The 20,510-nt window shown below is 40.3% G+C and overlaps 1 protein-coding gene and 1 pseudogene across 4 annotated transcripts in view; one reads left to right on the forward strand and one right to left on the reverse strand.

The window, feature by feature from the left end:
* LOC143659038 (uncharacterized) overlaps window positions 1-19,630 on the forward strand; it is a 45,959-nt gene extending 26,329 nt beyond the window's left edge. For 3 of the 4 annotated variants that reach the window (XM_077131543.1, XM_077131542.1, XM_077131544.1), the window contains 3 exons: window positions 12,807-12,933; window positions 14,162-14,254; window positions 16,733-19,630. In XM_077131543.1, the coding sequence (XP_076987658.1) occupies window positions 12,807-12,933; window positions 14,162-14,254; window positions 16,733-18,420 (1,908 nt within the window). In that variant the 3' untranslated portion in view covers window positions 18,421-19,630. Of the gene's footprint in view, window positions 1-7,088; window positions 8,893-12,806; window positions 12,934-14,161; window positions 14,255-16,732 lie in introns of those variants that run through there. The other variant, XM_077131545.1, reaches the window with a different exon arrangement.
* LOC143659041 (uncharacterized) lies at window positions 11,232-11,999 on the reverse strand (annotated as a pseudogene).
* Window positions 19,631-20,510: the final 880 nt, after the last annotated feature.

The raw sequence follows: 20,510 nt of genomic DNA on the forward strand, positions 1-20,510 counted from the left end.
TTGTGCCACTTCTTCATGTAACTTACTTGTGCCTTCAGGACCTGCTCTGGCTCTATCTCGTATATACCATTTCCACATTACAATAGAGTGCTGCTGTGCACGCCCAACTTTATGGCTTGGTGGGTCAGACAACACCCAACTCATGATAGGCAACTCAGGTCTCATGGTAACTTGGTGGCCCATGGTTAAGCATTCAGTCTCTACTAAGGCCCAGTAGCAGGCCAAAAGCTGTTTCTCAAAAGGAGAGTAGTTATCTGCAGCAGATGGTAAGGCTTTGCTCCAAAATCCTAAGGGTGTGCGTTGTGATTCTCCTATTGGGGCCTGCCAAAGGCTCCAGAGAGCATCTCTATTTGCCACTGACACTTCCAGCACCATTGGATCTGCTGGATCATATGGCCCAAGTGGTAGAGCAGCTTGCACAGCAGCCTGGACCTGTCGCAGAGCCTCCTCTTGTTCAGGTCCCCACTGAAAATTAGCAGCTTTTCTGGTCACTCGATAAATGGGCCGGAGTAGCACACCCAAATGAGGAATATGTTGTCGCCAAAATCCAAAAAGACCAACTAGGCGTTGTGCCTCTTTTTTGGTTGTGGGAGGGGCCAGATGCAGCAATTTATCCTTCACCTTATAAGGGATATCTCGACATGCCCCACACCACTGGACACCTAGAAATTTTACAGAGGTGGAAGGCCCCTGTATTTTTGTTGGATTTATCTCCCATCCTCTGACACGCAAATGCCTTACCAGTAAATCTAGAGTAGTTGCTACTTCTTGCTCACTAGGTCCAATCAACATGATATCATCAATATAATGGACCAGTGTGATGTCTTGTGGGAGGCAGAAACGATCAAGGTCTCTGCGAACAAGATTATGACATAGGGCTGGAGAGTTAATATACCCCTGAGGTAGGACAGTGAAAGTATATTGCTGACCTTGCCAGCTGAAAGCAAACTGTTTCTGGTGGTCCTTACTAATAGCTATTGAGAAAAAAGCATTTGCCAGATCAATAGCTGCATACCAGGTACCAGGGGATGTATTGATTTGCTCAAGCAATGATACTACATCTGGAACAGCAGCTGCAATTGGAGTTACCACCTGGTTGAGTTTACGATAATCCACTGTCATTCTCCAAGACCCATCTGTTTTCTGCACAGGCCAAATAGGAGAGTTGAATGGGGATGTGGTGGGAATCACCACCCCTGCATCTTTCAGGTCCTTAAGAGTGGCAGTAATCTCTGCAATCCCTCCAGGAATACGGTATTGCTTTTGATTTACTATTTTGCTTGGTAGGGGAAATTCTAGTGGCTTCCACTTGGCCTTTTCCACCATAATAGCCCTCACTGCACGAGTTAGAGAACCAACGTGGGGATTCTGCCAGTTGCTCAGTATGTCTATGCCAATTATACATTCCGGAACTGGGGAAATAACTACAGGATGGGTCCAGGGGCCCACTGGACCCACTGTGAGAAGGACCTGAGCTAAAACTCCATTGATCACCTAGCCTCCATAAGCTCCCACTCTGACTGGTGGTCCAGAGTGACGTTTTGGGTTCCCTGGAATTAATGTCACTTCTGAACCAGTGTCTAATAATCCCCAAAATATCTGATCATTTCCTTTTCCCCAATGCACAGTTACCCTGGTAAAAGGCCGTCGGTCTCCTTGGGGAAGACTTAGAGGAAGGTCAACAGTATAAATTTGTGGCAGTGTAACAGGTTTCTTCCCCATAGGGACCTGGCCTCCCCTTCATTCAAGGGGCTCAGGGTCTGTAAACTGTTTCAAGTCTGGAAATTGATTAAGGGGCCGTGACTCTGTGTTTTTGTAATTCAGGTTAGACTTGTGTTCCCTTGACCTAGAACTCTTTTGTTTATACAGCTCCAACAAGAATTTAGTAGACTGCCCTTCTATTGTATTTCTAGGCACCCCATGATTTACTAGCCAATGCCACAAATCTCTGCGTGTCATATAATTTTGATGCCTCCTTTGAGTTTGTTGTCTATTATAATACCCGCGTCTACCCTGTCTTTGGTGATTAAGTGCTGCCACCTGGCTTCTGCCAACTCGGGATCCTATCATCCCCATTGTGTTTAAGGATTCCAGCTCAGTGACAGCAGTTCCTACAGTAATATCTGACCTACAGAGAAGTGCAACCACAGAGCTCTTGAGGGATGATGGTGCTAGTCTCACAAACTTATTTCTCACTGTTCTGGTAAAAGGTGCATCTTCTGGACATTCCTGGGGTTTAAGAGCAGGCTTTGCATGATAAATCCACTCTAACATCCCAATCTCTCTAAGCCTCTGGATCCCCTCATCTACATTATACCAGGGCAGTTCTGGCATTTCAACCTCAGGTAATGTTGGCCACCTTTTGATCCATGTTTCAACCAACCACCCAAACAAGCTGTTAACACCTTTTCTAACTGCTCTAGCTATAACATTGAATGCAGAATCTCTGCTTAGTGGGCCCATATCAATAAATTCAGCCTGATCCAGCCTTATATTCCTCCCACCATTATCCCACACTGTTAAAATCCATTGCCACACATATTCCCCTGATTTCTGTCTATATAAATTGGAAAACTCACACAGTTCTTTTGGAGTATAACGTACCTCCTCATGTGTGATACTTTGTACCTCACCTTTAGGGGCCTGTTGGGACTTTAGTCTAGTTATAGGTCTAGAAGAAATGAGGGGTGGTGGGGGTGGGTCATGAAAAGAATTAGAAATATCTTCCAAGCCATTTGCTTCAGGGCTTTCATTTGCAGTTTCATCTGGTGAAACAGGATTAATAACTCTAGGGCTAATCCCTTCAGGAGGAGGTTGGGTGGCCAATTCCTCAAGGCAGGCTGGAGGTGGGGTGGCTATGTCCTCAGGGCAGACTATTACAGGGTTATCTAAAGAAGGCTCAGCATGGTCTAGGGTTTCAACCTCACCCCCAACATCATTATCAATCCATATGTCACCATCCCATTTTTCAGGGTCCCACTCCTTTCCAATCAATGCCCTCACTTTAACGGCAGACACCATGCAAGACGGAGATTTCAGTTTACGTTGTAAAGTTGCTACTCTAACAATAAGATTCTGAGTCTGATTTTCAGAGATCTCAAGTCTACGGCTACAGGAAATAAAATTTTCCTTCAGGATACTCATAGAAACCTCTACATCTTTCAGATGGCACTTAAGCTTCTTGTTTGAAGCCTTAAGCCCATCCCTTTCACCCTTTAATGTAGACAGTGTATCTAACAACAACCAACCAACATCTCTATAACTCTTATTTCTACAAAACTCTGTAAAGGTGTCAAAAACATTATCCCCCAGAGTCTGGCTTCGTACAAGCGAAGCATTAGGAGAATCGAATGATGATATTTTGACTATCTCCTTTGCCAACTCAGTCCATGGATTGGGAGTGCCGTTCTGATTATGGGAATCAGAGTCCTTAGTGTCTCTGAGCCCGGTCAGAGTAGAAAACCATTCATAAAAACCCATTTTTAAGATTCTGTTCCTTAAGAACCACTCCTGGTACCAAGATGTATTAGTTAGGGTTCTCTAGAGAAACAGAATCAACAGGGAACACTTGCAAATATAAAATTTATGAAAGTGTCTCACGTGACCGTAGAAACGCAGAGTCCAAAATCCACAGGGCAGGCTCCAAAGCCGATGACTCCCATGGATGGCCTGGATGAACTCCACAGGAGAGGCTCACCAGCCAAAGCAGGAATGGAACCTGTCTCCTCTGAGTCCTCCTTAAAAGGCTTCCCATGATTGGATTTAGCATCACTAATTGCAGAAGACACTCCCCTTTGGCTGATTACAAATGGAATCGGCTGTAGATGTAGCTAACCTGATCATGACCTAATCCTATGAAATGTCCTCATTGCAACAGACAGGCCAGTGCTTGTCCAATCAGATGAACAGGTACCACAACTTGGCCAAGTTGACACCTGTCCCTAACCATGACAGAGGTGTTCAATAAATACTTGTTGAATGAATAAGTAAATGAATAAATGAGTCATTCCAGTAGGTGGTAATGAAGCTCTGCTCTAATGTAATATAGGATATATTTCTATCAACTATTCATGAGCCATACACTTTAAATAATTTTTTGTTGTAATAGCATATACAACATCATGTTTCCCATTTTAATCACATCAAGTTTCAGCCATTCATTTTTTTCAACAAATCTCTGTAGAGTCCTTGATACAGCCCATGAAATCTGCTAGACACTGGAGGAAAAACAGTGAGCAAAACAGTGTGGCTTATATTCTAAAAAGGGTGATAAATTAAGCAAGCAACATAAATAAAACATGCCAGTAAGTGATGAGTGCTAAATACAAAAAGTGGGTGTATGGGGGATGGGAAATGGTACATGGTGTAGTTAAATTATATAAAGGATATCCAAGGAAAATCTCTTGGAGGAGATGCAATTTGAAGAAAGACTGATAATAATTGATAAAGGAATGAATAAATACACAAATGAAAGGACTTGACATTTCCAAAGTCCATGATCCTTTTATAAATTGTTCTAAGGATGACCTTTTATGTTGCTCAAGCAAGGCAAATAAAAGATTCAAAGGAAGAAATTGAAAGATAAAATTTATGCTTTGCTCCTTCCAATTAGGAGAACCTCAGACTTTTACAGCTCAGAGGATCCTGGAGATAATTAGTCCATTTCATACCTGACTGAGAGTATCTTCAGCCATTCTTAATTTTCGTATATTTGAGCAGTCCCTGTATATGAGACATGGAGTTAAAAGAACTAATAAGTGTTAATCATCTCACAGGCAAAGCAGTGTTTAAATCTTTAATTTCCCTCCCTGACATGGTGATGGAAGACTTTCAGAGGAGGCATTTGAAGGATGAGTGAAAATTCTTCAGGAGAAGAAAGAGGAAACCTATCCTTTATTAATTGGAGTAACATGAGGAAAGGCATGAGAGGACTTGACAAACCAGGCATGAGCAAAATTTGAAAATTCCAGCCTAGAAAGGTGATTTGTTGCAGCTAGTGAGTTGAACTGAGTCAGGCAACCAGACCCCACTTGATTTTCCTACTAAATATTGTAAAATGTTGGAGTGCAAAGATATTTCAGTAGGAGAATTCTCACCTGCCATGCGGCAGACAGGGTTTGATTTCCAGTCCATGCAGTTCCCCCAAAACAAACAAGCAAAGCAAACAAACCAAAACTAAACCAACAAAGATTCAACAAAGGGTGCTGCAATAATGGGATGCTTACATGGAAAAATAATGAAATGTAACCTGCAGCATACAAAAAAAATTATGTCTATACTCTAAACTGTCACGTCTCTTTGCAAAACCCTGTTACTGAGCAGAGCATGAGGCTGCAAACTAAGCCAGAACAAAGGGAATTGGAAGTTAAATGAACTGATCTCTCTCCCAAGCTTTAAGAATGGATTCATTGCTGTCATCTCTTCCCTTTTAGAGGACCTCTGCTTGGAGTAGGAAGACCCAAGATCATGGATAGCTGTCATATTTGAGTGCTTACTTGTGTCTATTCATCATCACTTCTTACTAACCCTTTAAGGTAGATGCCATTATTATCCCCATTTTGTAGATGAGGAAACAGGCCCTAAAAGCCTGTAAGTTAGAAAGAGTCAGTATTAGAATCCTGATGAGCTGACTCCATTCCTTCTTAGCAGATCATTTTCAGCAGAGGCCATATAGTCTCTATCCCCCCTTTCCCCATCCATATGTACATCCCTCCCATCTCTTGAATGTGTGATTAGAAACCTCATGGAGACAAGATAAGGGACCCATGCTCCAGAGTTCTGGTTAGATCCCAATGCTGTCTCACCTCTTGCAGACCTGTGACCTCAGGTAACATTCTCAATAATCCTCAACTTCTGCCTCTGTTAAATAAGGATAAAATCATCAAATCATCACTTACTGAGAGCTTATATAATATATCAGGTACTGTGCCAGGCTTTCTTTATTTCCTGTTCATTGAGATGTACATAATATTATAAAATTCACCTTTTTGAAAAGTACTATTCAGGGCTTTTTAGAATATCCACAGGATTGTGCAACCATCACCACAGTCTAATTCCAGAACATTTTTATTGGCCCAAAATGAAACCTCACATTCTTTAGCTGTCCCCTGCCCTCCTCCAATTCCCTCATCCCCCAGTCCTGCACAACCCCTACTTCCTTGTTGTGTCTACAGATTTGCCTTGCCAAGGCTTGAATGGAGTCACTTATCCCCAAATCTACCCTGGAGTAGTTCTGTTGTTACAGTGAGACAGAGATGGTCAAGCTTCTGTTTAAAATGAAAAAAGCAGAATCATGGAAGGAAAGAGGATATACCACTGAGATGCTTTTGGCTACAGGAAGAAAATGCACAAGTCTTTGTATCTTTTAAGGATCCAGAGGGTAATGTCAATTAACTAGCACTCTGGGATGACAAATTTTTAAGTAATAGCACCAATGAGAATTAATGATGTTTTGGAGGGAAAGGTGAATTTCTCAAGACAAAGCATTGGATGGTCTATAACTGTGAATGTCACAAAAGACTCCTTTTTTAAACATATCTCCCCCCAAAAATTGAAAACAGTTACTGAAATATACATGTACATGTGTATTCCTTACAGTTACTCCCAGTAGCCAAAAAGTGAAACAAGATCAATGGGTAATTGGATAAAGAAATTGTGGTATATTCATTCAGTGAAGTGTTATTCAGCCATAAAAAGGATTGAAGTACTGATAAATCCTACAACCTGGATGAACCTTGGAACCATCGCTAAATGAAAGAAGCCAGGCACCAAAGATCACAGAGTGTATGATTCTTTATATATGAGTATTCAGAACATGTAAATACATAGAGTTAGCCTGCAGATTAGTGGTTGCCACAGATTTAAGGGAGGAGGGAATGGGGCAGCAACTGATAGGTTTTTTGACCAGGAGGGAGGCAAAGAGACCAAAACTCAAATGAGCTTTATTGTGAGGCTATGAGCAGGTAGGCTGAATCTTAAGATGGCAACAGCCCCAAATGAAGGAACGGTTCATGTTATATAAGATGGTTGGCAGGAAATAGGGAAAGGGAGGTGATGGGTTTTCTTTGTCTAGCTTGGGGTGGGAAGTTGGCAGGTTTCCATTGGTTGGTTTTGAAAGCAATGGGCTAAGTTGGGAGTTGGCAACTCTTCATTGGTGGGGTTCAAAATTTAAATGCCACTGTGGTGATGCAGAATTGCAACTGCCAGAGGGTGGATGGTGAGTAAGGGGGTTGTCATAGGAATGCAATTGCCAAAGGGTGAATGTAGGGTACGATCATGAGACTACTGGCTGAGTTGGGGTGGGAGAAGCTTCTTGGAATACTTGCCAGGGGGTTGCAACATCATGGGAGAAGGGGTTCTGCCTAACAGCAACTGATTAATAGGTATGACATTTTCTTTTGGGATAATGAAAATATTCAAAGGCTGTGTAGAGTTGGTGGGTACACAATTTTGTGAATGTATGAAATGCTTCTATATTGTTCATTTAAAATGGTTAATATATGTTACATGTATTTTACCTCATTTTAAAAATGATGACAACACATCTTCAAAGACAATGTATGATTCACAACAATCTGTTTTTCTGCAGCAGTAGGGAAATCAGGAGTTTTGTACCTTCTCACACATGTAACCACCAGAACAACCCTGTGAAGTGAACAATATTTTTCTTATTTTGTAGTTGATGGATTTGAGGCTCAGGGAGGTTAATTAACTTTACCACCATCAGTTGGTAGCAGAACCAGGATTTGCCTCTTGATCTTCTGGCCCCAGAGACCATTCCTGTAGCCAGTTCATTCTACCAGCTTTCATTTCCCATGATGCCCAGAATGAGAACAATAGTCCTGTAATCTGTAATGGGATCTTGTGTTAGGCTTGCTGCTTAGAGTTAGGCACATTGCTCAGTGCTCGAGGGCCCCTGGCTGAGAGGTCAGTTAGAGATGCAGAAGGAGGGGTCCCTTTTATTCTTTATAAACTTTTTATTGTGTAATTAACATATATACAAAGCAAAGAAAGAAAAATGCAGTGCTTTCAAAACACTCATTAACAAGTTGTTGCAGGAGAGATCACAGAGTTTATCGTGGGCTACCATATGATCCTCTCAGATTTTTCCTTCTAACTGCTCTAGAATATAGGAAGCTAGATGGAATAAATATTTTTTTTATCATCACAGCCAACTTTTTTCTTGTTTGTGAAAAATAACATAAAAAGAAAGCAATAAATTTCAAAGCATAGCACAACAATTGTTGTAGAACGGATTTCAGAGTTTGGTAAGGGTTACAATTCCACAATTTTAGGTTTTTACTTCTAGGTGCTCTAAGATACTGGAAACTAAAAGAACTATCAATTTAATGATTCAGTAATCATATTCATTTGTTAAACCCTACCTTCTCTGTATAACTGCACCATTAGCTTTGATCTTGCTGTCCCCTTCTTTAAGGGTATTTGGGCTATGGCCATTCTAACTTTTTCATGTTGGAAGAGGCTGTCAGTAATATGGGGTAGGTAGGGGGAGCTAGCTGATGTTCTGGAAAGGCTGGGCCTTCTAGGTTTCAGGACTTATCTGGTCCAGGGATCATTCTGGAGGTTGTAGGTTCCTGGAAAGTTTCCCTAATGCATGTAAACTTTGTAGAGTCTTATATATTGCCCTAGGTGTCCTTTAGGATTGTCTGGAATGGTTTTGATTGGGATCTGGCAAGTTATGAGAGGAAGCAATGTCTAACCGAAGCTGGCATAAGAGTGACCACCAGAGTAGTCTCTTTAATCTTTGGACTCTCTCAGCCACTGATACTTTATTAGTTACACATATTTTCTCCATTTTTGTCAGGATGGAATTGTTGATCCCACTGTGCCAGGGCTGAACTCATCCCTAGGAATCATCTCCCACATCACCAGGTAGATTTTCACCTCAGGATGTCATGTCCCACTTATGGGGCAGAGCAATGATTTCACTTACAGAGTTGGATTTAGAGAGAGTGAGGCCACATTTGAGCAACAAAAGAGTTCCTCCAGAAGTAACTCTAAGGCATAACTACATAAGCTTCACACAAGAATAAGCCTCAAGATCAAGGGCTTGACCTATTGATTTGGGTGTCGCTAATGATTGATACAGTATCAAGATTCCCTGATGGTAAAGTTTAATCCTTCCATGTTTTTTCCCCATCCCTCAAGGGACTTTGCCAATGCATTTTGTTTATCTGTTTAATGTGTTCTAGGATGTATCCAGGCATTACATTAAGCTATACAGAATTAAAGGCCCTCATTCTTATTCTGAGTTCCCTGTATTTCAGTTGTTCAAATGAGCTATCCAGACAGGTTGAGTTATATTATGTGTATATAATGTAATACCAGAGAAACCACAATTAAAGCTACAAAAGAGATTCAAGAGAAGGTGCAAAGATAGTAGGGAGAAGTCTCATGTAGCCTCCACCCAAAGTCCCTCAAAAGTTACATCTTAAGGGTCTATAGTATAATATCAAAACCAGAAAATTGATATTGGTATAATGTGTGTCTACAGCTCTGTGTCATTTTAGCACATGTGTAAACTTGTATAACTACCACTTGCAGTCAAGATACAGAACTATTCTATCACCACAAAGATCTCTGGTAAGCCCATTATAGTGACATCTATACTCCCACCTTCTGCCAACATTTACTCCTGGCAACTACCAAATCTGCTGACTATGTCCACAATATTGTCATTTTGAAAATATTATACAAATAGAATTATACAGTTTGCAAACTTTTGAGATTGGCTTTTTTCACTCTATTGTCCTTAAGTTCCATCCAAACTGCATGTATCAATAATTCATTGCTTTTATTGCTGAGTGGTATTCCATACACTGTTATACCACAGTCTGTTTAACCATTCACCCACTGAAGGACCTGGATAAATTCCAGTTTTAGGCTATTTAAGATATAATGGCTATGGACATTCATGTACAGGTTTTTTGTGGACTTATTTTTATTTCTCTGGGATGAATGCCTAGGATTGTGGTTGCTGCTACTGTGGTAAGTGTGTGATTACATTTTTATATTGATTTAGCCATGCATGCCTTCTTTTGATTAATGTGGCTAGTGTGAACATTAAACTGAATATTAAATTTGATTTCACTTTTAATTGATTTAAATGTACATAGCCACATGGAGCTGGTAGCTACTAAATGGACAATTCTAACAACTTTATGGACATCCATTTAATTTGTAGAGGATCTTATGAGGTGGGTACCTTTCTGCAGGTGAAGAAATTGAGAGTTTAATGAATATCTCTGAGGCCATATAGTTAGTAAGAGGTGGAGCTTTGGAACTTAAACTGAGGTGTTTTGGTTTAAGAAACTTTGATATTAACTTCAACCCTCTGAGTGCTCTCATAGATGGTTGTCACAGACAGGTGCCATGTGCCTTGAGAACACAGAGGATAATTTATATAATTCTCCAGGAAAGGTAACTGAAGGCCTTTTGATTTTTTAAAGGGTAACAAAATCATATTCCCAGGTTTAGTGAATGTATGAGTGAGAAAGGAAAGATGGAAATTATCAGACCCCGTTGGAACTAAATTGAAGCAACCAATATTCTGGCACAATTTGGTATTATCAATCCAAGTTTGAAATGCATATACTCTGTGATTAAAAGTTACAGTTGAGGGGGCTCACTTTAGACATGCTCATCAGTGGCAACTAATTAAATGTACAAGGATCATTATTTTTTGAGTTGTGTATCCTTTTATTAGCAACTAAAATAGATGGTATCTGTTGTACAACATGGGTCATAATAGTCTATAACCAGAGATTTATCATAATCTAATACAGATCCTTTATAAGTGTAATTTATTCATTAAAAACCATCTGTCCTTCTTTGTGTACAATTTGCAAAATGATACTGAAAGCAGAAATATATGTGCACAAGTCTGCAAAGTGTACAAATTTATGATATGGTAGATGTTTTGCGGTTACTTTCAAAAAACTGTCTGCCACAACTGTGCCTTTATATTGTCATCTTTTTTTAACATATTTCGATGCCTGCCAGCCTGCCTTCCACTGCCCTAAACAATAAAGCATTTTTTAATGAGTTGAAATTAAGGAAGGTCTACCCTTACTAGAAAAGGAGGGGGGAAAGTTCTATTGTTTTGAGGTTTCAGAATCCACCCAAACCAGAAACTAGGCTGTAGGGACTAGGCTGGGACCAAGACAGAGTATGAGTATGTGCAGGTAGCATCCCTGAGGATTCATATTGCTTCAGTGGACTGTGAGTTCTCCAGCTGTATACCTCACTGAACTGTCTTGCCAGATTCTACCCTGGATTGACTGGGTATAATTCAAAAAGAAAAAGCTCATATCAAAAAGGAAAAGCACATATTCATTCCACTCTTCTGGAGCTCTGTGATAGCATTTAATACCACCCCAATGGGATGTCTTCCACATGTTGTATTTTTGTATTTCTTCAAGTAATTGCTGAAAGATACAGGGTCTAATTGTTCTATAATACTCATACCCATTTTATCTTGATGTTCAGTGGATCTATAAATCTTCTGCTGGGATTCATCATAGAAACTGTAACTGTAACAGAACCTTTGACCCCAATGACAGAAATCAGAGGTAATGACTTACTAGGAACTGCTAGATATTTACTGAAGAGTTTTCTAAATTCCTGTTCTTTTGACTCACTCAGAGCTCCAGCCAGTACAGGAATAATGGTAAATGCATCCTTGTGGCTTTCCATGGCTTTAGCTGTGTAAGGCAAATGCATTTCAGTACTGTGTTCATCTTCATCTGTCTGCAGAGACATGCATTCAAACGTTTCTGTCTTCCATGGTTCTCCATAAATCTTTTGATCAATACAAAGGTCATAGAAAGATGTCCTATATATATCTACTCTGGAAATTACATATCGAGAGAGGGGCACATGATGGAAAGGCCCAAAGATGAAAATTCTCCTGTTAGTAGATGGATCCACTCATTTGTAAGCATGGGAAGCACAAGACCCACAGTACATATATCCTGCATGGGGTGCAATAGTGGCTGTAACAGTCTTTTGGTCGACTGTACTTGTGAAAGCCAACTTTCTAGATGTGCATTCAGCTGAAGTCCTGAGCTGTGTACCAGTTCCTGGCACAACTGGAAGCCCACCAGCATTGGACATCTTAGATCCTGTGCAACCTATGGTGCAATAGGATGAATGAGAAGGCAGTAGCTGCAGGAGCTGCTCCTTGAGGGGAAAAGACACCAGGACCCCAGCCTGGGAGGAGGCAGCAGCAAGAAGGGAATCAAGCCAGCCCAGGAGGAGGAGGAAAAGGTGATGACAGCTGGGGTAATGACAGCAACAATCAGCACAAACTCATGGCTGCCAGAAGATGGTACTTGGGGCAGCCTCACCAAAGCCCAGAGAGCCCTGGCTGTAGATCCTGGAGTTGCCACTTCTACCCAACTGGGACTGGTTCTTTCCAGGGATTGTTTTTTAGTTGCACAAACTTTTGATATGATTGTGGAAAAGTCATGTGTGGAATAGGGAAGAAGAGAAAATTACTTAGAATTAACTCAAGTTTCCCAGGATCCAAAACAGCTTCCCAGACATCTCTCTTCTCAATGCTGGCCTTGTTTCAGTGGACAGTGGTTTGTTTCTTTGTTTTTTTATATGCTATATGGTGGGATCACATTTCATTCTTTTTCCATGCTTGTTTGTTTTGGGCAAGTGCATGGGCCGGGAATCGAACCTAAGTCTCCTGCATGGCAAGTGAGAATTCTACCACTGAACAACCCTTGCACCCCCTGGACAGTGGTTTTAAGATTGATGAGTTGTGTTTCATATTGTAGGAGGCAGTGACATTCAAGGATGTAGCCATAGTCTTCACCAAGGAAGAACTGGGGCTGCTGGATGCCCCTCAGAGGAAACTGTACCAAGATGTGATGGTGGAGAACTTCAGGAACCTGCTCTCTATAGGTGAGGAGAGGAGCCCTCTGCACTAATGTTATCCCCCTAGAATGTCTTTGTATCCTCAGATGTTTAAGACTTTAGGACACTTGAAATGCTTCCCTGAACTTGAGGATCTGAGTTTCTAATTCCTGTGGGACATTTTGCTATTGCAGTTGCAGGATCCAAAACAGCTTCCCAGACATCTCTCTTCTCAATGCTGGCCTTGTTTCAGTGGACAGTGGTTTGTTTCTTTGTTTTTTTATATGCTATATGGTGGGATCACATTTCATTCTTTTTCCATGCTTGTTTGTTTTGGGCAAGTGCATGGGCCGGGAATCGAACCTAAGTCTCCTGCATGGCAAGTGAGAATTCTACCACTGAACAACACTTGCACCCCCTGGACAGTGGTTTTAAGATTGATGAGTGGTTTTAAGATTGATGAGTCATTGGGTTATGAAATCAATTCTTTAGTTGCATCCTAATAATGTTTGATGAAATAGAATAGAAATATCATAGCTCCTTCTTAGAAAATGACATATCATGCAACAGAAATTGTGAATAAAAACATGGAAGATGTGACAACAATAGATAATGGTTAGAATCAGATCATTTGATCACTTGATACAATGATTTACATTAATGGATTTGTGTCCTGGATCACAACATAAAAAGTATTTATTACAATAGATGCCTACCAAAATTTTGAAAAATATTGCTTAGAATTTATATTAGTTTCCTAGGGCTATCCAAACAAATGACAATGAACTACATAGATTAAAACCACAGAAATGTATTATTTTCTAGTTGTAGAGGCCAGAAGCCCAAAATTAATGTGTCAACAGGGCCACACTCCCTCCACATCTCTAGAAAAGAATCCTTCCACCTTCTGGAGGCTCTTGGCATTCCTTAGCTTGTGGAAGCATCACTCCATTCCCTTCCTTCATTGTCACATGACCTTTTCATCCCTGTGCTTTTTTTTTCACTCCTTCTGCCTCTCAATCTATTCTAAGGTGACTGGTCATTGGATTTAGGACCTCTCTCATCCAGGAAGATCTTCTTTCAAGATCTTAATTACATCCCTAAAGACCTTTTCTAAATAGAGTCACACTTGCAGGCTATAGGTGAAAGCCACCTTTAGGGAACCACAATTCAACCCACTTCAGAGCACATGAAAATTATGGGATTAGAATTAAAATTTAAATGATTTTTGCCTTTGATCTATTCACCTCATTCATATGCCATTTCCCTTTCATAGGCTATCAACCCTTGAAACCAGGTATAATATTACATTTGGGGAAAGAAGAGGAACTTTTAATGATTGAGTCAGCAATTCAGGATGAATATTCAGGTGAGAACCATGCAGCCACATCCTTGTAATTAACAACCCTAGGTCCTCCACTTCTCATCACCTCTTTGGATACCACCTAGGCCAAGCCCCCATATTTCATTACTCTGCTTTGATTAGAACACCTTTCTCTCTGCCACCCTGCCTCTTTTGCCAGCTTACAGTCCATTCTCTGCAAAGTAGCCAGAGGAGTCCTTTAAAATGTAAGTCAGGTGATGTCATTTGTTTGTTCAAAACTGTCCCATACCTTCCCAGTTCACTCAGCAAAATGCAAAGTCCTTCCAATGGCCTCCAAGTGCTTTACATAACCCAGCCATCCACTAACTCTCTGAATTCATTTCCTATCCTTTGCTCCTTACTCAGTCCCTTCCAGACAGATGGGACCATTTTCTATTGAGGCTAAGAAATAATGCCATTTAGACTGAAAGGATCAGTCATGGACTTGAACTCTTTTAGAGGGCCTCATATCTAACTGAACAGTGCTCTGAAGCAATGATGTTTCACAGGTCTTAACAGCAAATTTCACATTCATGCCCTTAAGTTTTTCTTTAGACCATATTTGCTGAGAGGGCCCTGACTTTCATCTTTACTCAGATGTTATTTCTTAATTATAACATCGTTTACCATCAAGATATTTAAAGCCAGCAGTTATTGAGTATGATTAATTTAGCAGTACTTCCTTTAGCTAATTTTCTCTTTCACATTTTATTGTAAGCAGGAAGAAGAAACTAGGTAGCACCTTCAACACTGGCTAGCTAGGGTACCTAGTTTATTAAATACATTTTTTTTTACTTTCTTCATAACCACAGGCAATAGTGTTGCTAAATTTTGTGCCACTACATAAGGATCCACCTTTGTCCAGTTCCCGATTACATTTTGTCACTTCCCTTTAGTTTTTCCCCAGCCTCCTCAAAGTCCAGACTTATACAAAAAGCCTTAAGGCACCTCACTAACACTCCTGAAAGGCTTTCTAGCTTAGCCCCTGCTGCCTGTTCCCAAAGCCACTCCCACAATTTTAGGCTTTTGTTATGAAGCACCCCAAGTACAAAGTCTGTATTAGTTACCTATTGCTGTATAATAAATTACCCACCCACCCCAACTTAGCAATTTATACCAACAATTATTTATTCTCTTACACAGTTTCCAAGGGTCAGAAATTCAGGAGCACTTTATGTAGGTCACCATCTCACAAGTTTGCAGCAAGGTGTTGACTTGTGCTGCCATCACTTAAAAGCATACTTGGGGCTGGAGGATGTGCTGCAAAGATGGACTTGTTCACATGGTTCATGGCCAGAAGCCTCATTTCCTCACTGGCTCTTGGCAGCAGGCATATTCTTTCTAAGTGGGCCTTTTGCTAGAGATGCCCGAGTCTCTTCAAGATACTGCAATTGATTTCCCCCAGAGCAAACAAAAACAAGAGCAGAAGGAAGAAGCCACAAATCTTTTATGATGTACTCTTGGAAGTGACATACTATCATTTCTGCCATATTCTATTGATTTCAGAGACTAATACTGATACACTGTGGGAGGGGACTTTAAATGGTATGACTACCTAGAGGAGTCATTGGGAGCTATCTTGTATGCTGGGTGCTGCAGCATCATTTGGTATATATAATTATATATCTATGAAATCAAGAAGAAAATATTGACCATTCAAGTTTATCCAAAAATTTAGAACAGTTAAATAACAAAAATTATGAAAGGTTCACTCCCATTGCAAGTGTCAACTATGGGAATGAATTTCCAGAATTTTTTGAGGTCATAATGTTCACCAGTGGAATATTGTATACTAGATATTCATTGAAGTCAAGGGAAATTCTCTCAAATGTAGCTCATTGACATGATGATTCAATGACCAAATTAAGGAAATAAAGGTGCCATCTTATGGATTCCTTACTGAAATAGCAGAGATATTTTCTTTTGCAAATATATTCTCAGATTTTCTGAGGACATCCCCTCTTCTCCTTGAAAATTATTAGCATATCATGATAATCCATCTGTATCCACTAAAAGATTAATTCAGGCTTTTCTAGATATTTTGCACTTCCTTGCCACATACAGATTTGTAGGTTGCACTCACAGCCCTTGTTTTGAAATGTATAATTAGCTAGGATTATGTAGATCCTATAAACTTGCAAAAAGAAGAAGAACAGATTTTAAAGTGTTTATTCCTATGGACAAGAGGTAAAGTTTCTCCTCTATTATAACTTTGTAGGACATGTTTTTGTTGCAGTGCAGGCTCCTTATTTCTAACCTTGACCACGTACATAAGACTTGGTATATTTCTAAATGAGTCCCATTAAACAGTGGATAACAGCATAGTCACTACTTCTTTGTTTCCATAGGCATGGAAAAGCAAAGTCAAGCTGGACTTTGCAGTGGTTGAATAGGTCTTCCAGTGTGGTCTGCATGTGAAATCTTTGTTTCTCTGAGCAATCTCTTGTGAACAGTATCATCTCTGAATTCTCCTTATCCCTCCAGGAAATAGGAATAAAAATGAAGTCAAGACTCTTCAAGAAGTTGCATTAAGATACATTTTGCATGAAGATCTTACATGCTGTTATATGTGGAAACAATCTACAAGTAAATTAGTCAGAAATCAAGATGCAGTAATAAATCCTAAATGCAAGAGGTCAGAGTTGCTAAAACAAGGTGATTCTGCCTTGCAGATGTTGGCATGGGAATCTATACAAGTTTCTGAAGATGAGAACTGTGCAATGAAGCTGCAAGGGAAGAGTACTAGTAGCATTCAAAATACAAAATTTCCAAAAAGGACCACCTGGGATTTTGGGAGGAAAATGTATCTGAGAGAGTCACAGAATTATCAAGTGCATATAGGAAATAATCTCTATAAACATGATAAGTGTGTCATGGAAAGGCTTTCCCATCACCATGATAGTCATGGGGTACACAGGAGAGAGAAAGCATTTGGCCGTAATAATTGTGGAAAAGACTTGAAATCATCCCAGCTTAGTGTAATCCATCCAAGAGAGCAAATCATTGATGAGAGTAGAAAAGACATCAGCATTGGCTGTAATCTTGAACTTGATCAGCACTTGCACATAGGACAGAGGCCTTATAAATGTGTTGAATGTGGAAAGTGCATCAGTTATAGCTCAGTGCTGCCTATTCATCTGAGTGTTCACACAGGAGAGAAATACTATAGGAATGATGGGTATGGTGAGGGCCTCAGTGAGAGTTTACAACTACAAACTGACCAGAAAGTCATCACAGGAGAGAAATCCTACAGATGTCAGGTATGTGCTAAGAAATTGAATCAGAACTCCTTTCCCACATATGAACTTATTGACACAGGAGAGAAGCCTTGTAGGTGTGGCAGATGTGGGAAGGGCTTTAATCATAGCTTAGAACTTAACATTTGCTGTGTAAACAACACTGGAGAGAGATTCTATAAATGTGCTGTGTATGATAAACATTTAGGTCAGACATCACAACTTCAGGCCAATGAGGGAGCCCACAATGGAGACAAAACATACAACTGGGAAACATATGATAGGGTATATAATCAAACTTCTGGTCTTCATCAAAGAATCCATACCAGACAGAAATCATTTCAATGTGAGGTGTGCGGTAAGGGGTTCAGTAAAGCCTCCAATCTTCAAGCCCATCTTAGAATACATACTGGAGAGAAACCATATAAATGTGACTTGTGTGATAAGAACTTCATCCGTAATTCTAGCCTTAAAGCTCATCAGAGAGTCCACACAGGACAGAAACCATACAAATGTGAGATATGTGGTAAGGGCTATCGTCAGAGTTCAAATCTTCGAGACCATCAGAGAGTCCATACAGGAGAGAAACCCTACAAATGTGATTCATGTGGTAAGGCCTTCAGGTGGAGTTCATATATTCATGCCCATCAGAGGATCCATACAGAAGAGAAGCCCTACATATGTGAAGTGTGTGGGAAAGGTTTCTTTTGGAACTCTTATTTTCATCTTCATCAGAGGCTCCACAAGGGGGAGAAACACTATAAATGTAGCATATGTGGTAAGAGCTTCCTTCAGGCCTGTAACCTTCAAAACCATTGGAGAGTCCATACTGGAGATAAACCATACAAATGTTTTGAGTGCGGTAAGGGCTTTAGTCAGCATTCACGTCTTCAAGTTCATCAGAAAATTCATAAAGGTGATAAATCCAGTACATAGTAATGAGTGTGGTAAAAGTGTTCTTCAGAATTTAGATTTTAGTTTCATCAGATAATGTCCACCCAACAGAGAATGTGTTTGAAATGTAACGTTTGAAATGGAAGAGTGAGCTGAGTTTTTCAGTCATGAGTTCTGTTGAAGAAAACATGTCATATAGCTAGTATTCTGATTTTCAGTTATCAGGAGAATGCACAACAGAAACCCAGTAATAAGGGTTTCACATTCAACAGACTCTCTGAAGGAAAGACCTTAAAAGTGATGAATAAGGTTAGGAATTAAGTAGGAGTTAAAAGTGAACATGAAAAAATCCATGTGCACTAGCATACAAGTTCCATGAAGGCAGGAACTTTGTTTACTACTTTATCACCATAACCTCGAACTAGTGCCTGAAAAATAGGTACATTTTTATAATTGCTGCTTTAAAATCCTTGTCAAATAATTCCAATATCTGAGTCTCTTGATAGGGCATCTGTGATTGTCTTTTCTCATTCAAGTTGTTAGTATTCTGTTTCTTGATATGAGTCATTTTTTATTATGTCCTGGACATTTTCAGTATTCTGTTGTGAGACTTTTGGTCCCATTCAGTCCTTTATTAGTTTGTGTGTAACATGCAGACCCAGGTTTTGGTTCAGTTTCCTACTTTCTCCTGACTGACACTGGGAAAGGAAAGGAGCAGAGTTCCATACCCTTGCTGCTGGGTGGGAGTGGAAAGCTCCCTGCTGGGCTCTGCTGACACCAGTGAAGGTGAGAGAGTGTTAATAGCAAAGGGCTGACTTCTGCCACTGTGTTGCTGCTGAGTAAGAGTTAAAGGTCAGCTCCCCATTCAACCTTGATGACACCACCCTGTTGGAGGAACTGGAGTGCTGACTAGGTCGTTTTCATTCTGCTTCATTGCTGCAGTGAAGGAGTGGGCACTGGTTGGGTGGAAATTCAGACCTACTACCCTGCTGACATCATCCCTGTGAGACATGTCAACTCATATTGCCTCCTCACCAGTAGATGGGAGTAGAGGATTAGCATCCTGTTTGGAGTCACTGACCCTAAAAAGGGGAATTGATGGGTGGACTTGCACCACTTGCTCCCAGGTTGGGGTGGAGATTCAACTGTCCTCTGGATATTGCTGTCATGGGATTGGAGAGAAGTAGTTGACCTATTGGGGTTTGGCTAGAGTGAAGGTTGATGTTATCAATAAAGATTTTCTTTTCTGCTATACCAGTGTTTTCCAAGTTCATTTTTGCTAAAAGGAGCAGGATTTTATTTTTATTGTGTTCACCTGCTGGTTCCTGGTTGTGAATATTTTCAGCACCTCACCTGGGTTATTTCTGTGGCAAATGAAAATAAAAAAACTCATACATTCCATACACCTTATCCCTCCCTGTCATTGACCACCAGTATTGCAAACTACCACACTTATTTTACCCATTATTCTGCCTATTATTTATTTTGTATCCATATTTTTTTGACTCATCTGTCCATACCCTGCATCAAAAGAAAAAAAAAGCAAGAATGAAAGGATCATCAAACACAAGATATTCACAATCACACAGTCACATTGTAGAAGCTGTATCATACAATTGTCCTTAAGAATCAAGGCTACTGAAACACAGTTCAACAGCTTCAGGTACTTCCCTCCAGCCAATCAAATACAGCATAAACTAAGAAGAGATATCTAATATGATGCATAAGAATAACCTCCAGGATAACCTCTTGACTCTATTTGAAATATCTCAATCACTGAAACTTTATTTTGTGCCATTTCTCTCTACTCTGTTTTAGTCATGGAGACTTTCTCAATCCCATGACACAGCTCATCCCAGGAGTTCTGTCCTACATTGCCAGGGATATTTCCACTCTTGGGAGTCAATTCCCACATGTGCGGGGTGGGTGGGGGGGTCAGTGATTTCACCAGCCTAATTGACTTAGAGGAAGGCCACATCTGAGTAACAAAAGAGGTCTCTGGGAATGACTTAGGCATAATTTTAAGTAGGCTTAGCCTGTCCTTTCCAGGAATAAGTTTTATAGGGGAAAACCCCAAGATAGAGAGTGCAACCTATTGGTTTGGTTGTCCCTGCTGTTTATGAGAATATCAG

This window comes from Tamandua tetradactyla, chromosome 16 (genome assembly GCF_023851605.1).
Source record: "Tamandua tetradactyla isolate mTamTet1 chromosome 16, mTamTet1.pri, whole genome shotgun sequence".
Lineage (NCBI taxonomy): Eukaryota > Metazoa > Chordata > Mammalia > Pilosa > Myrmecophagidae > Tamandua > Tamandua tetradactyla.